This window comes from Nycticebus coucang, chromosome 10 (assembly GCF_027406575.1).
Source record: "Nycticebus coucang isolate mNycCou1 chromosome 10, mNycCou1.pri, whole genome shotgun sequence".
NCBI lineage: Eukaryota > Metazoa > Chordata > Mammalia > Primates > Lorisidae > Nycticebus > Nycticebus coucang.
The window spans coordinates 91830544-91848616 of NC_069789.1; the positions used below are offsets into that span (position 1 = coordinate 91830544).

General features: G+C 40.3%; 1 protein-coding gene across 1 annotated transcript; it reads left to right on the forward strand.

Annotated features, from left to right (window-relative positions):
* The first annotated feature begins 6178 nt into the window (after positions 1 to 6178).
* Positions 6179 to 15310, forward strand: SELE (selectin E). The gene is made up of 13 exons (XM_053606019.1): positions 6179 to 6270; positions 6588 to 6671; positions 7223 to 7606; positions 8194 to 8301; positions 8686 to 8871; positions 9558 to 9743; positions 9849 to 10037; positions 10487 to 10675; positions 10885 to 11061; positions 11609 to 11719; positions 12502 to 12523; positions 12629 to 12701; positions 13504 to 15310. Exons 2-12 carry the CDS (start codon positions 6635 to 6637, stop codon positions 12690 to 12692), a joined length of 1653 nt encoding a protein of 550 aa, XP_053461994.1. The 5' UTR covers positions 6179 to 6270; positions 6588 to 6634; the 3' UTR covers positions 12693 to 12701; positions 13504 to 15310.
* Positions 15311 to 18073: the final 2763 nt, after the last annotated feature.

The following is an 18073-nucleotide window of genomic DNA, read 5'->3' on the forward strand; positions in this document are numbered from 1 at the left end:
CACTTGTTTCTTCCGCTTTGGGAATTCACCAGAGTGGGCTCATTTTGAAGAAATTCCCATTAGTTAGTTCTTAGATCCCCAAACGGAAGCTTCAATGTAAGTCACTGCCAAATAGGAAGCAAAAGATACATTAAAGTTGTAAATCTCAGAATCATCCAGGAAGCTCAAGAAAAAGAATTGGTGAAATTAGAAAGTCGTCTTGAATCAGAGGAGAAAGAGAATAAATTAATAAATTACTATATACATACTGTGTTAATCCTTTAGCAGGTATTCTCTGTCTTTGGTTAAAAACCATTCTCATTTCACATGTGAGAATTCAAAGCACCCACTCACCCCAAATTCCTTGAATCCAGCCCTGTTAAAAAGGAGGCCGCTAGCTTTCTAGTTCCAAGGAGAGGGTGTCATGATTAACTGGAGAGAAATTTTTCTTAAAGTTCCAGTACCTATTGCTGAACACCAACCATGAGGTCTCTCTGGTGTTTTCTCCAAATGAGATGGCTATCCCAAGTGTGTTTTTATAACAACAAAAAAGAAATACCATTCAAAATTGTGGTGGTACACTGATATTAATTTTCTTCCGCACTTTGGGGTGTGAAAGAAATATTATTTTTGTATTCTGCAAATAGGATTGAAGCATGATTGGGATTTCCTCTCTCTACCCAAAAGGACTCTGCAAAGGAAACGTTGATGTTAGCAGAGTAGAATTTGGGGATCTAGGCTGGGGAGAGAACCAAGGCTTCCAAAAATAAGCACTCACAGGTGAAACAAACCTTCCCAGAGGTGAGGGAATGGAGAGCCTCGGGAGGCGGAGGTGGCCACGGCCCATGGTTCCCAGCACATTCAGCAGCCAGAGACCAAACATAAGCTCGCACCTCGACAGATGCTCTTGTCACATGTGGTTATGGCCAATGGTTCTCCCCCACTAGACCACTAATCTCCTGTCCACAGGGTGGCCTTGGTTAACATTCTAATATTTGTCGTGGGGACCCAACATCATCTTTCTGACTCTGTCGCGCCCTCGGGGATGTCCCTTTGCCATAGGTGAGAACCGGTGGGCCTGGGCACAGACCAGAAGTGGTTAAAATCTTCAATTCTGTATTAAAGGGTGTGGAGGAGAGAACAAGGGACTTCCAGGAAAAGGGATAATAAAGCCAGAAAGTGTGGCACCTCGGTGAAATAGCCCCGGTGGAAAAGCCTGAGATGTGCCCGTGTGCACCGTCTTCGTCCCTCTGCCGGGTCGAACCCATGTGGGGCCTACCTACTCCAGGATGGAGATGTCAGGGGGACCCCGTGAGCACAGGCGTGAAAACCCCACAGTTCAGGGGCGGTGGTTACATTCCTCAGAGTGCGGGAGACCCCGTGGAGCCTGGAAGCATCTTTGATAGCCTGTTTCTTGAGGACATTTTGGGTTATTTATAAAAAGGGATAACATTCAACACCCCCCACTACTCAAATCTCACCCAATTTCCTCTTCAACTCCCCCTACCCCCCAACAAGTGAGTGCCCCTCATCAGATCTTGGCAGGAAAAGGCAGTGAAGAAGTTGCAGTGTGGCTGTAACCCCACGCCTGCCGCGCACTAGCTGACCTGGGGTCTCCCAAGGTTAGGCCTATCATGGCCTCCTCAGCGGCCCGGGGAGGCTCGAGAAAGCCCAACAGCTTCCAGAACCACATACCCTGTCACAGTACCAACCCCAGGGCAGGGACATAGAAAACATTCTGGGAGAATGCAGAATAATTGTAAGGACGAGTGGATTTGGAAGGACACAACTTTGGCTTATATATATATTATATGATATATACATATGTGATATATATATATAAAATACAACATATATTATATATAACATATAAATTACATTTAAATTGTATCTACATATAAACACCTGTACTCACCAATCTCTCCCACTCCTTATTTCTCTTACCCTTCCTTGTGGCATGGGGTTCTCTCCCTGAAACATTCTCAATGTAAATTTAGAATAATCATTTTGCCCTTTTGTCTTAGAGAGTATTTGCTTTTGAATCAGGAGCTTCAGGGAAGTGTGGCTTAGAGGTCATCAGCTTCATCCAGGTGCAGGTCAGCCTGATTTGCTTGTTTTTTCCCTTTCTACTTTCTCCCTGTACACTGAGACCCAGGGCCTGTCCTCGCTGCATCCTCTTCCTAACTGCTCACTGACCCCAGGGTCCCCTCCTGCCTCATGTCCCAGAATCCAGAGGCAGCCCTCTCAGTGGGGAGCTGGGATGGTCAAGGAGGCCTGAGGAGGAAGAGGGCAAGGGAGGCAGGACTGCAGACAGGGTAGAATACTTCAGCTCAGGACATGACAACTAAAGAGATCGTGGTTGTGGGTAACAGTTGAGGGAGTGGCCTTTGGAGATCAAGTGCCTGGTTTCAAACTCCAGCTCTGTCCTTGGGGCCCACAAAGGTGAAATCCCCTGTTCCTCAAGTCCCTAATCTGTAAAATAGAGATAATAAAAGTACCTATGTTATAAGCTGTTGTGAGGATTAAATAATTATATAGATGAACATGCAAAATGCTCAGAGCTGGGCCTGGCATATAGTAAGCACTCAATAAATGCATGTATTAGAAATTATACATATAATTAGGGGCCCAGGACATATATTTATAAATGAAATGGGGGCTATCTCACCATTGGTGCTATTCTTAGATATCTTTGAACTATAAAAAAGGGGAAGAGACAAATTACGAATTTAGCTATGAAAAATTCACAATATAGAATGTAGTTGTCTATTGCTGTTTGGCTAATTTTTATTTGCAAAATAATTTTTAGGCACTTTATGTCAGATAAATTTTGTTTTAAGATTTGCCTATACATTTGACCATACTTTTTAAGTTGTAGATTATTTATTAACAATTTATTCATTATTAAATTATATATTATTATTTATTAAAATAAAATAGATACAAATTATATATTAACTAAACTTCACATCCTTTCCTAAAATCTAAATACACATTGTGTGGGTGATTAATCTTCTACATTTCTTGAGCAACAGCCCCTACACTTAGCTATGTAAAGCGGGATAAAAGATTGAAATAAGGTCAGTATCTGGATGATGTAAGAGAGTGGGAAGGTGGGGTGTGTGTGTAAATCATTGGTTAAAAGTTGGAGTTTTCAATGCTAAGCAAAAGAACAAATATGGAAGAATCACATTACCCAATATCAAATTATACAACAAGGTGATAGTAACCAAAATGGTGTGGTACCGGTATAAAAGTTGACACATAGATCAATAGAACAGAATAGATACCCCAGAAATAAAGCCGAATACCTACCACCAATGGATCTTCAACAGAGCAGAAGAAAATATACACTGGGGAAAGAATGCCCTATTCAATAAATGGTGCTAGGGAAATTGGGTAGCCACATGTGGAGAAATGAAACTGGATTGTTATATCTCACCAAACACAAAAATTAAGTAAAGATTGATCAAAGATATAAATAGAAGACCTGAAACAGTAAAAATTCTAGAAGAAATCCTAGGAAAAGTTCTTCTGGACATTGGTTTAAGCAAATAATTCATAACTAAGACCACAAAGTAAACAAGGCAAAAACAAACAGGTCTTACTGAAACTAAAAAGCTTCTGAATAGCAAAAGAAATAATCATAGAATAAACGGAAAACCTACGGAAGAGAAAAAGATATCGTCAGCTATTCATCTGGCAAAGGACTAATATCCAGAGTCTACAAGAAACTCAACAAACTCAGCAAAAAAAAAAACCCCAAAAACAAATAATCCCACTAAATAGTGGGCAAAGGACATGAACAGACATTTTTCAAAAGAAGACAGATGAATGGCCAACAAACACCTAAAAAAAATGCTTAACATTGCTAACCACCAGGGAAATGCAAATAAAAACCACAATGAGATATCACCTTACCCCTGTCATATTAGCCATTATTAAAACATCAAAAAACAACAGATGTTGGTGTAGAGGCAGTGAAAAGGGAAAGCTTGTGCACCATTGGTGGAAATGTAGATTAATACAACCTCTGTGGAAAATTATGTGGAGATTTCTCAAAGAACTAAAATTAGATGTACCATTTGATCCAGAAATACAACTACTGGATATCTACCTAAAGGAAAGGAAATCATTATATAAAAAAGACACACGCAATCATAGGTTTATTGCTGCCCAATTCACAATCACAGAGGTGTGGAATGAAGCTAAGTGCCCATCAACGGAGGAGTGGATGAAGAAAATGTGGTACATATACACACCGAATACTACTCTACCATAGAAAAAGATGAAATAATTTCTTTCACAGAAACTTAGGGGGAACTAGAGTAAAGTAATGTGGGAATGGAAAACCAAATACCTTCTTTAATCAGTGTGACAACCTTGGGATACATAGGGGTATATAGAATTGTACATTGGACATTGGAGACTCAGACTGGGGAAAGATGGGGCAGTGAGAGAAGAAAAACTACCTGATGGGGATAATATACACTATTCAGATAATGGTACACTAATAACCTGGACATTACTACTATACAATTCATTCATGCAACAAACAAACCACTTGCCTACATCCTTTGAAATATTAAAAAAATATATTTTGATAGGCTTTTTGATAGAGATTGAATCTCTTATACTTATTGGAATTTTCCTTCTCTTTTCTTGTTTGACAAAGGTGTTGGTATGTTTGTGAACACAGAAAGAGCCAGTGCTAACAAGTAATGAGAAAAATAAAGGTTTTACTCCCTCTCCTTCATCTCTGCTTTTATTTTATTTTATTTTATTTTATTTTATTTTATTTTATTTTATTTTATTTTAGAGACAGAGTCTCACTATGGCGCCCTGGGTAGAGTGCCGTAGCATCACAGCTCACAGCAACTTCAAACTCCTGTGCTTAAGCGATTCTCTTGCTTCAGCCTCCCAAGTAGCTGGGACTATAGGCGCCCACCACAACGTCCGGCTATTTTTGTTGTTGTTTCAGTTGTCATTGTTTCAGCTGGCCTGGGCTGGGTTCGAACCCACCAGCCCTGCTTTTATGTGGCAGGTGCCCTACCCACTGAGCTACAGGTGGTGCCACCTGCTCTTATTTTTAGACCTTCTATTTTAAAAAAAGCTATAATCATAGAATATTAGCTTGACTTGAGCTCCAAAAACTTACAGAAAATGGAAATTAAAAGGATCCCCATTTACCATCTCTATCATTTAAATTGGACAAGATGCAGAGATGGGGAGTATATATAGAGCCACCCCAAAGAAATGTCAGTAGGAAGGGCAGGAACATGGATATTATACACATCCCCTCAGTTGCTTTTGGATGCAGCTTTCTTTAATTTGTATTTTTTACTATAAAATTCAAAAAGGGTTACTGCAAAATTTAGAAAATGCTTAAAAAAAACCAGAAGGATATAACTCTGAATCCTGTCATCCAGGACTGTTAACATTTTGGCAGAGTTTTAATTATTTACACATTTATGTTTTTAAAATTTTAAACAAAAATTGGATTAATTAAATATGATGGTATATAAATTTTATCTTTTTTTGGCCAAACCATGAACATTTTCTAGATATGAACATCCAAGTCTATTTCTCATTTTTCTTATTTTTACAAAATAAGGCATTATTCCAAGAATTTGAGTGGATGATATTCTTTTTAGTAATTTAGGCATATGTGGTTCATGGCTTCTGAGAATTAACATCCTCATTATGATTTATTCCCCTGTGAGACAGTACCTATTAGATGAGTTGGTAGGCGAAAGAGAAAGAAAAAATGAATATTGATCCATTATTGATAGGTATGGGGAAGAAATTGAGGGTACTGGACCATGTATGACAAAACTGTTCTTAGTTGGCTATGTTTATGAAATTCTGATTACTACCATAATTACATGAGAGACACGACTAATAAAGCTTTAAGAAATTTTAAAAACATAGACTTTATTTTAATAGAACCTAAAAATCATGCATTTGTGTCATGTTAATAAAATTTCATGTAAATTATAAAGATGTGGGCAGAGGAGAATGAGCTTCAAGGGATGAAATTTCTGACATCATTGTAATTTTAAGCAGTGTGGATATTCCCGGGAAAAATTCTGGACACCATCGGGGATTTCCTCTTTACTGGATTTGGACAATATCCTCCTATTATGCACAGGAAGCAATCTCTACTACAAAAGGGCATCAGAAGAAGCAACGTTTGGCTGACTTCACTTCAGAACAGCTTACTGACCCGAGACAGAGCAGCAAAGATACACACCAGAGGAATCCGATATTCAAACCATCACTCCCACAACAGTAAGTACGGAATTCTTCACCACTGCACTCTTAGTTCACGAAACATAGATTTATCAATATGAGCAGGTCTGCAAAAAGCCTTCTGATAAAAATCGCACCTGTACAAACTCTTACTGTGTTGTGGTTAAAACTTGTCTATTCTCTTTGACTCAAATGATGAAAATCTTAAATTTTGCTTTCATTCATTTGACTAAACTTCTTTGAAATAAGCAAAGATTGTGGCACTATAATCTGTTACCTTAAACCTGGTGGTAGATTGATGTACTGGACTAGCCAGGATTTCCTTCTATGATCAATTTTGTACTTTTTCTCCCCAGAAAAGTTCTCCGAGTCTAGTCCTTTGGTGAAAAGAACTCTTGAAGTCATGATTGCTTCACAGTTTCTCTCTGCTCTCATTTGTGGTAAGTCAGCGTATTAGTGAGACCAGACTTTTTCATCCTTATGCTATTGAAATTTCAGACTGGAGCATCTTTCTTGTGTGGGGCTCCCGTGGGCATTGCAGCATCCCTGAATGCTACCTGCAATGTGTTCTGCCCAGGCTAGAGGCAATTTACTTTATTTCTTCATGTCTGTTCTTCCTTTGCGGTAAAGCATTGCTCATATGTGGTCTATTTCGCAGATAGAGGTCACATAAAGTGCCTCATACAGTGCTTGGTAACGCATAGTAAGTGCTGAACAAATCTTAGTAGATATTGTTCTACTAAAATGAGTTTACTAATATTAGGTTATGGTGGGTGAGTACAGGTAATTCACCCAGTGGATGGCCAGTCACACAAAGGATACCCCATTAGTGGCAGTTTCTTCATACTACTCACTTTTGAAAAGATGAAAAAAGTTTGGGTCATTCCCAGAGTCACAGCAGGCCAAAATTAAGACCACAAAAGCCCAGTTAACAGAGTTAAACCATAGCAGGAGCTAAACCATACCATTTTGTTTTTACTTCCTATCCTAGTGCTTCTTATTAAAGAGAGTGGAGCCTGGTCTTACAACGCCTCCACGGAAAACATGACTTACGATGAGGCCAGTGCATACTGTCAGCAGAAGTACACACACCTGGTCGCCATTCAAAACAAAGACGAGATCGACCACCTGAACTCGATATTGAGCTACTCACCAAGTTACTACTGGATTGGAATCAGAAAAGTCAATAACGTGTGGATCTGGGTGGGAACCCAGAAACCCCTGACTGAAGAAGCCAAGAACTGGGCTCCAGGAGAACCCAACAACAAGCAAAAGAACGAGGACTGTGTGGAAATCTACATCAAGAGGAACAAAGACACGGGCATGTGGAATGACGAGAGATGCAGCAAGAAGAAGCTGGCTCTGTGCTACACAGGTACGAGCTGGAGGCACAGCGGTGGCCGTTCAGTGTGTGGGCGTCTTGACAAATTCGTGGCCTCCAAAAATCTGTCTCTGTCATGGTCATTTTATGTTCCAAAAGATAGGATTTGAAGACGTTCTGTTTAACTGCTAAAGTAACTCTTTTTGTGTCTTTGTGTGAATGTAGGCAAGAATGTATGCTTACATGTATACATACAATATTGGCATATATCTATCATACTATGTATTCACAGAACACACACACACACACCCCATGCATATTTTAGTTACTTTTTTATTTGTGGTAGGAATGTTGTCCTCAGAGTTTGTGATAAAGGAATTTTCTATGCTTGGTGCTAGCTACAGGTAGTTCTTCTTCTGTTATCTATTCATTAACCTCAAGGTTTCAAATAGATAAGCTCTAGCTCTAAGCTCTAAGCTTGAAGCCTAGATTTGACATTTCCTAAGTTTAACTTCAGTTAGAATCTCTGGCATTCTGTATCATTGGTCATGTCCCGGTTGCACACTGTTGATCCTGAATTCAAAGGAACTCATTATAAGTGCAATAACAGTCCTCACCCTGGTGCATGGTGTTTTCCGCAGCTGCCTGCACCGATGACTCCTGCAGTGGCCATGGTGAGTGCGTGGAGACCATCAATAACTACACCTGCAAGTGCCACCCCGGCTTCAGCGGACTCAAGTGTGAGCATGGTAAGCCTTGTCACCTCTTCCTTCCCTTGAGATGGTAATGCCACCTCGTGTCCTAGCTGGCTTTGAGTTTGGGTCTGTATGTCATCTCTACCCTGTTGGATACTGTACAATGTTGTGGTTTAGAGCAGTGACTATGGAGTCAGACCTTTTTGGGTTCAAATCCTAGATTCCCCAGTTATTCATCCTAGCACCTGGACAAGAAGGTATTCAAGCTCTTGGTCACAGCTTTCTTATTGTAAAATGAGGTACCAACTTCATAGACTTAAGGTTACATAGTGCCCGATGCCGAGGAAACATTCAGTAAAATATAGTGGTGGCTTCTAGGTTTCTTCCCACCTATGCGAGATGAGACATGAGCAGACTGATTGGGGTTCCTTTTTTCAGTTGTGACCTGTAAAGCTCAGAAAGACCCCGAGCATGGACGCCTGGTTTGCAGCCACCCATTTGGGAAGTTTAGCTACAATTCTTCTTGCTGGGTCAGCTGTGAAAGGGGCTACCTGCCTAGCAGCGTGGAGCCCACACAGTGTGCATTCTCCGGGGAATGGACTAGGCCTCAACCAGCCTGCAAGGGTAAGTCTCTCCCAGGATGCAAAGTCTCTAGCTCATCCCTCCTTGTCCTCATTTTTTATCCAACTGATAACATTTTCAAAGCTCCAGGGCAAGGTCTTTGGTGGTGGTGTTTTTAATAAAACTTGTTCTCTCGGCCAATATATACATGACCCATGTAGTATCTGCTTGGGTTGAGAAAGGCCTTTATTCTATGTTTTGAGTGAGTGTTGCTGAGGCTCTGCTGATTTGTAAGGGAGAGCATACAAGCAGTGAAACTCTGGAAATCTTGATGACTTTCTTGTCTTCTTTATCTGTTTCACTTTTCCAGGCAGTGGGACTAACTTAAGATCATGATAATCAAACAGTTAATATCTTTTTTTCCCTCTCAATCTTATCTCTCTGGACCAGAGAGGGGAGAACAAAATCAATCCTTTAGTCCCATGGGGCTAAAATAAATGAATGTTCTGTGCATGTCTGGATTGTCTTTAATCACAATTCATCACAAATCCTGAACTAGAATCTATTATTGTCTTCAGTTTTTCCTTTATGTAAATGATAAAATAGATCAGAGATCACTCATCATGTAAGTTTTTCATTAGTCAAAGGAAAAACTAATCAGGGAAGAGAGAAATATTGATAAAACAGAGTAAAAGCTTTATTGTGGGTATATCATTCTGTAAAATTCATGGTATCTTCCCAATCCTCAGTGGTCGAGTGTGATGCTTTGACAAAGCCTGACAGTGGGGTCATGGACTGCTTGCCCGGCCCTGACAGCTTGCCTTGGAACACAACCTGTATATTTGGCTGTGAGGAAGGATTTGAACTCATGGGCGCCCGGAGCCTTCAGTGTACCTCATCTGGGAAATGGGACAACGAGAAGCCCACGTGTAAAGGTAGCATTGCTGCACATGAAGACTTACTGGGGACTTTCTTTTTCTCAGTTCATACTAGTAATGGGCAAGCTAGCCCTGCTGATATAAATGGTCCATGTGTTACAGCTGTGACGTGCAGCGCCATCCACCAGCTTCAGAATGGCTCTGTGAAGTGCAGCTCTTCCAGTGCTGGGAAGTTTGCCTTCAAGTCATCCTGCGACTTCATCTGTGATGAAGGCTTCATGCTGCAGGGGCCAGCCCAGGTTGAATGCACAGCACAAGGGCAGTGGACACAGCAAGCCCCAGTTTGTGAAGGTAAGCCCACGAGCCCTTCCTTTGCACTTTCTTAAAGGGCAGCCATCTTCAAACCTGCACAGTGCAAATGAAACCAGATGCCCTCTTTAAGCATAGAAATCAGATTTGATGAGCCACACTCATCTTACTATCTTTGAGATTCATTGAAAAGAACCAGTGCTTGACCAGGGAAAGGACTGTAAGAAGAGTGAATGCTTTGCTGGTGTCTTAATTGTACTGTGCTAGTATAACTTTATAGCCACTGGCATGGAGTAGGCAGAATTCTTAATCTAAATCATTTCAGCCATTTTAACAAGCAGAATAGTGAGAACATGGCTTGGAACTAAAACATTCATCATACTTATTTTAAAGTAAAAACCTATTGAGGATCTTAGAGGCTTGATTATCTTGAGAAACCTGCTTCTGCCTGATGTAAACAAACCTCTCAAGAGTTCTCTCCCGTTTTCCAGCAGTGAAATGTGATGCTGTCCGCCCACCCCCACAGGGCGTGGTGAGGTATACCCATTCCCCTTCTGGAGAATTCACCTATAAGTCCATCTGTGCCTTGAGCTGCAAGCAAGGCTTTGAATTACACGGATCAGCTCAACTTGAGTGTACTTCTCAGGGACAGTGGACAGAGGAGGTCCCCTCCTGCCAAGGTAGGACTCAGTTCAGACTTTAAGGGAACAGGTCAAATACTTCTCACGTTTCTGAGCCTAGATTGCTCTAAGGGGCTTGATCCTAAATTTTCACATGGTTAAAATAAAGTAATATTTATAATTTACATGCATGGGGACTGTTAAAGCCAGTTTTAGAAGTTTTCCAGTACATTTTTCTTAACCTTTGCCCGTGTGCCTATCATTTTTAGTGGTTCAATGTTCAAGTCTGGCAGTTCTGGGAAAGGTCAACATGAACTGCAGTGGGGAGCCTGTGTTTGGCGCCGTGTGCAAGTTTGCGTGTCCTGAAGGGTGGACCCTCAACGGCTCTGCGGCTCTGACGTGTGGTGCCACAGGACACTGGTCTGGGATGCTGCCTACCTGCGAAGGTAATACATTGATTGATGGAGGTGATCCAGGGCACTACAGAGAATAAGGAGAACTGTCTTATTACAGCAATTACCTATTCCTCAAGTTCAAACCATAAAGGTTGCCCAGGGTAACAAATTATGAATATTGAAGTATATGGGGATTGAGAGAGAACAGAGGTAGCATGTCAATAGAATGGGTAGAAATCTGACAGTTGGAAAAGGGAGACCTAGAAAGGAAAGGAGGAGGGGGAAATAGAAAATGATAAAGTGGGGAGGGGTAGAGAGCACACCACCACAACTGATTGCAGCATTAACCAAAGTATGTGCGGTATTGTGAAAGAACTTGGCAAATCAAAGTTCTACTTGGCAGTGGGGAGAGAGAGCCTCAAAGGTGGTTTGGGAAAAATCTAAAAAGCCTTTAAAGCAACATCTCTGCTCCATGTTTTTAATTAGTGGCTCTTGTACTCCTGGTAGTCAGTGTACAGAGAAAAGGCCCAATAGACAGGACAGAAAGACTTTACGTCAATTCCCTCTCATGACAGTCATTTCCCTCTTGTTTCCTTAGCTTCCCCTGAGTCCAACAATCCCTTGATAATTGGACTTTCTGTTACTGGAGCGTCCATCATGACATTGACATCATTTCTCCTCTTGCTTCTGAAATACTTGCGGAAGAAAGGTGAGGGAGTCTAAGAAGGCACTCCACCAGTGTTTCCAAAAATATATTTTTCCCCATTGATGAGTCCTGTTCTCTCTTGCAAATTTAAACGGTAACTAGAATCTAGTTATTAAACATTAATGAACTTCAGTGTATTAGTTATGAAACATTAAGAAACTGCGGTGAAATTAGGCAGAAGTCTTAGAGAAAGAGTCTGTAGGACAATTAAGTATGGGAAGAGTTTTAGGAAATTTAAATATTAGTTGTGCTAACCCTAAACAACTCCAGAGGGCGTTATTCACATTAAATTTGACGATGTCCCCTGGAAGTTGTGCAACGAGACTGCCATGATTATTGCTCTTGGGAGAATGAATAAAATGCTACCTTAAAAGATTCATTTGGAATGCAGTCTTAAATTTGTGAACATCTCATAAGGGATATGCAAGGCCATCTGGCCACACTCCTGGAATACTTAAACATTTTTGAACTAAGTTCTGACATTTTAAAAATAGGAAATTTCACAGAAAAATTCAGATTCCAGATTTCTCATGAAAACTCGAAAGGTGAATCTGGCAAGATGACCCTATGACTATTAGGTGGTATTAGGAAGCTGGTGTGCCCTTTGGATATACACTTGGCATTTTAGCCTAGTTACCACAAACCAGTGCTTGTGTTCTGATTATTACAGAGGCCTTGAGCCTTTGTGTTTGCAACCCCTGCTGAATCAAGTCATATTGTGTGTGGATTTGATATGTTCTTAAATGTCATTTAGTCTACATTAATGGTTTTCTTTTCTCTTGCAGTAAAGAAATTTGTTCCTTCAAGGTAAGTTGCATTCTTGTACAAAGCATGCCATTGAACAGTCTACACATTTTTCCTCTCTCATGCTGGAAAACAGTGTTTTATTTAGTGTTCTCATGTATTCCACAGTAGCTGCCAAAGTCTTGAATCAGATGGAAGCTACCAAACGCCTTCTGACCTCATTAAAGTTTAAAAGAATCAGGTAAGACTTGAAAGTCACATATGGTTATGTAAGAGGTCCTGTCTACATGTTCTATTTCTCCTTGAACCCTCCAAACCTGCCAGTTAGGGGGAAGAAGGGCAATCATCACCTTCATAGTATTTTATAGACACTCGCTTCATATCTTACAGAAGGAGAAGAATAAAAGATCTGGCTTTCCTGATTTATTTTATTTATGGAAGAATAATGATGATGATGATAGCTACTTCTTACATAGCACTTACTATATCCCAGGAGCTGTTCCAAGCTAGGGACTCTATGAGATGGGGCTATGATGGGGCTATTACTATATCCCTCATCACAGATGAAGAAAATGAGGCACAGAGAGGTAACTTGTCTGAAATCTCAAAGCTAGTAAGTGGTATACTCAGGATTCAAACCCAGACAGTCTGGCTCTAGAATCTGTATTCTTAGCCATTCTACTCTGCTTTGTGAGAATTAGAAAGGGCCACCAAGTGCCTCTGAATAATTTCTTTTTTTTTGGTTCAGTTTTAGGTTTACAGAAAAATTGAGCAGAAAGTACCAAGAGATCTAACATATCCCCTTAATGACTCCTTCCAGTTACCCCTATTATTAAATCTTATGTTAATGTTACACGTTATGGGAGTAACATTATGGATACATTATTATCAATTAATGTCCACATAATCTCCACAGTTTACAACGGGAATCCCTCTGTGCAGCGAGTGTGAGCACAGTGGTCTGTACTAGAATGTGCATTTTGTGGTCCTTATCATAGGCAGAATATTAAGTATTCTGATGGCATGCACGCTTATACTTGCAGGAACACAGGTGCATCCAGATACCCAGGTCATACTCTGAAGACAGCAGAGACAGAGGGCTCTCCTCGGGTCTCTGGCCCTTCTCGCCTACTCTACCTACTGCCTCGACAGCCGGGATCAAGGCACCCACCATAACTTCAATGGATCCAGTGGCCAAGGCCAGCCTTCCACCAAGAAGACTCATTTTTCTCTTTCTGAATTTCAGTATCAAGAAAGTGCTATTAAAAGGAAGGGTCGTTGTCCTCCAAACAAGAGGAAGAGACCAAGACTGTGGAATCTCAGATTTCTTTTCCTTGGTCTCCCTTGCTCACTGTGGGATCTCAGTGGAGAAACAATATTTTCTGGCTTTGTTTATTTTGCCTTCAGAGCGTTTCAAATGATGATTACATAAATGCTGTCATGGGGATGAATCTTAAGTATCCAGAGAGGGAACAAATTGGCCAAAATTATTCTAACTTGAAAAGAAATGACAGATTTTTAATGCCCACTGGTGACGGCTTGGGGGCATATGGCTGTGAACGATGCAAATCCTACTTAATGCTCTGTGTGAGGATTGCTAAACACAGTTTTAATCACTTTTGTCCCCATGGGATTCAGTGCTTTTTCAAGGTCTCTTGAAGACTATAGCCTTATTTGAAGTGAATGAAGTGCAATCTTCTACAATTCTTAATTCAGTACCGTGTAGTAGACACTTAAAAAAATGTTTGTAAATATTGTGAACTGTGATAGGGTAGAATTTACATGTCCTTGATCACCACCTCATTGTTTCTTAACAAATTGTTACATCTTTAGTAAATTTACTTCAAAAAAGGGCACATGTGGTCCCCTAGCGTAATGTTAACTAGTATAAAGTTATGAGTGTTTTACTATAGTTGTTAAAAATGTGGTATCAGGACAGTAAACTCTGAGTGGAAGATTTGTATATTGCCAGGTATTTTTTCAGAAATGTGAGGTTTCCATGATGGAAAACTTTCAGGAGACCAAATTTTCTGATTTGATAGAAGTGCAAATGCAAACAAAGGTACAATTTTAATGAATGTCTATGTTGAGAAAAAAATGTGGGCTGGGCTTTGCATTCCTACTAAGATGTCTGTCAGAAGTGGTGTGTAAATTTTGTATAGTATGTACAGTTTTAAATCCGTAACAGGAACTCACCATGTAAAAGATCCATCTAGTAGATTTTTAAAAAGCAAAAATGTATGATAATTATTCTCTATGTGTTTTATTCTGTGTGTTGGTGTGTTCTGAAAGAGAGGAAAGTCTGTGTGAGCAGGTATTTATGTTTATTTATAAGCAGATTTTAAAATTCCTAAGGAATCTTCAGTTATCATTTGATCACTGCCAGTGGGAAATTCTTGGTCAGTCATCGCCAAAGATGCTCCAGCCTCGGAGAGTGAGAATCAAAATTCTCCCACACTTCCCTTAACCCAGTATGTATTGAAAAAGGAGTGTCAGAGAAGAGCTGAACAGTAAACACAGCCTACAGTCAATGTGGAGTGTGATGAGGATCAGAACAGAGCACGGTTTTTGTGGGACAGAAGACCTTTGGGAAAAAAGAGACAGAGAAAGCAAGAACAACTGTTGTGATCAGGCTACATAGGAAATGAACTATTATTTTCTCTGAGATTATTCAAATATAAATATTTATATATACTGCATTAGAAGTAGCTGTGTGAAATATAAATATAGTCTGTGTTTGAGTTTTATGAGGTATTTTAAATTGTGATTTAAAATATTTTACAGTTTTTTTAAAGTATGTATTTATTTAAGCTTACCTCAGATTTATTGTATTTGATATCACACCACAAAGCTGGAAAATAAATGTGTTTATATTTATCTCGTATAGAGTCTGTCTTAAAAATTTTATTTAGCTGAAACTCACATACCACAAGTCACCCTTTTTTATTTTTTAATTAATTAACTAAATCATTAATTAAATTTGAGACAGAGTCTCATTCTATCACCCTGAGTAGAGTGCTGTGGTGTCATTGTTGCTCATAGGAACCTCAGCTCTTGGGTTCAGGCCATCCTCTTGCCTCAGCCTCCTGAGTAGCTGGGACTACAGGTGCCCACCACCATGCCCAGCTAGTTTTTCTATTTTTAGTAGTGATGGGGTCTTGTTCTTGCTCAGGTTGGTCTTGAACTTCTGAGCTCAAGTGATCCACATGCCTCAGCCTCCCAGAGTGTTAGGATTACGGATGTGAGCCACTGTTCCTGGCCAAAATTCACTGTTTTAACATATACAAGACTTTACACCTATTGCCAATGTCTAGCTCCAGAAGATTTCCATCATTCCCCAAAGAAACCCTGTGCCATTAGCACTTATTCCCTGGTATTCCTCCCCCATAACCCCTGGCAGCCACTAATTTACTTTCTTTCTGTCTGGATTTGCCTATTCTGGACGTTTTGTATTAACAAAATCATACAGAATGTGAGCTTCTTTCACTTGCCATGTTTTCTTTCTTTCTCTCTCTTTTTTTTTTTGATACACAGTCTCACTTTGTGGCCCTCTGTAGAGTGCTGTGCATTATAGCTCAAAGTTTTAGGCACAAGTAATCCTCTTGCTTCAGCCTCCCAAGTAGCTGGGACTATAGGTGTTTGCCACAATGCCTGACTTCTATTTATTTATTTATTTTTTTTAGAGACAGGGGTCTCTTGCTCAGGCTGGTCTCAAACTCCAGAGCTCAAGCAATCCACCTGCCTTGGCCTCCCAGAGAGCTAGGATTACAGATATGAGCCCCTGTGCTGGCCTCACTTGCCAAGTTCTCAAGGTCCACCCATATTGTATCTTGTATAAGTGCTTCACTCCTTTCTATGGCTGAGTAATATTCCATTGTATGGATAGGCTACATTGCCCATTCCTCAACTGATGGACTTGGGTTGTTTCTGCTTATTGGCTATGGTCAATAATTCTGTTATGAATATTCATGTTCCAGTTCAACTCATGCTTTCAATTCTCTTCCATACCTAGCAAGAGAATTGTGGGTCATGTGATAACTTTATGTTTTATATCTGAGGAACCACCAAAATATTTCCAAAGATGCTGTACCATTTCACAATTCCACTATCAGTACACAGGGTTCTAATTTCTCCACATTCCGGCCAATATTTGTTACTGTCTGTCTTTTTTTTATTATTGTCATCCTAATGACTCTGAAGTGGTATACATTCATGAGGGTTCTTACACTCATACTGTAAAGATGTTTTAAAAAATATTAAAATCTAAAAAACAATTGCAGACCAACCAAAGAAATAAAGTCCTTATTCTGGGGGTTTTGCATCATGCCAATCTCAATTCCAAGTTGCTCAAATTAACTGATAGACCTTCATTAACATTCCAGACTCAGTTATTCAACAAGATTGGAGACAGAGTTCTTTTTTTCCCCCCTTCCCCAAATATGTGCCTTCTCTCTTCTGGAGTAGTGTTAATCCATAGGCTTGATATGCACCAGGCCAAAAACCAACTGATGAATCTCATTGTTATTAGAGAATCAAAAAAGAAAGAAAAAGAAGAAGGGGGGGGGGGAAGGACACTCACCTATGGTTTATGACCAAAAAGGAATTTGTTTATTCATCTACCCATTTGTTTGGCTGACATTTACTGAGGGCTAGATGTTATATTTCCAGATGTATGGTGTGAAAAACCCTACAAGTACAATATTTAAAATTGCTTGGTGAAATACAATAGCTTGCTTTAAGTGAAAAGCTGAACTTACAAAAAAGAAAGAAAATCTCATACAAAAAATTGCTTAGGGCGCAGAGACCCAGGCCGTGGAAGACTTCGTAAGGACGTTAGATTTTACTCTGAGTGAGACAAGAAGCCACTGGAGGCTTTCGAGCAGAAGAGTGACATGGTGTGGCCTGTGTGCTTTTGAGCTTGCTGGAGCTTGGAGCCTTTCCCTCCAGCGCCTGCCTCACCCACCGCCCATCCTCAGCCTTCCCTGCTCTGTGTCCCAGGAAGCTGACTCCCGTGGACTGATGGTCCAGTGATGCGTGGGCTGGCCTCCAATTGTTTTGACTGAGAGGCACCTGAAGGACACCAGAGAGTGAGGGGAGAGAGAGGGCAGGGCATTTTCTTATTCCCTCTCTGCCCGCTTCGGTACTCTGTGTCTGGAAGGATTTGTACCCTTCTTGCTTTTCATTAAGGGATACAGATCTCACTGAATTTTAATAACACAATTTCTTCCCCTTGAATCTTTAGCCCCAGGGATAGCAACAGCTTCTAGCCGCTGCTGGTCTCTGGATGCCTCATTTTCTTTGTGGTTGTTCTCCTACCCTTGCCCTGCAAGGGGTCCCTCCAGTCAAGGCTCTTCACTGGGTGAAGAATTTACCCATTGAGGATGAATTCTGTCTCTGGCTGAGCCTCTGAATGATATACGGTTTAATTGAATCTTCTTTAAGTTGAAGAAAAGTATAGAAGCATAGAGTCTAGATAGGAGGATTTTGTAATAATACAGATAACAGATGATGGTGGTTTGCATGGTTAGTAAAATGGAAATGATTGAATGCTAAAAATTTTTGAAAGTAAAGCCAACAAAATTTCCTAAAATATTAGGCATGAATTTGGAGAGA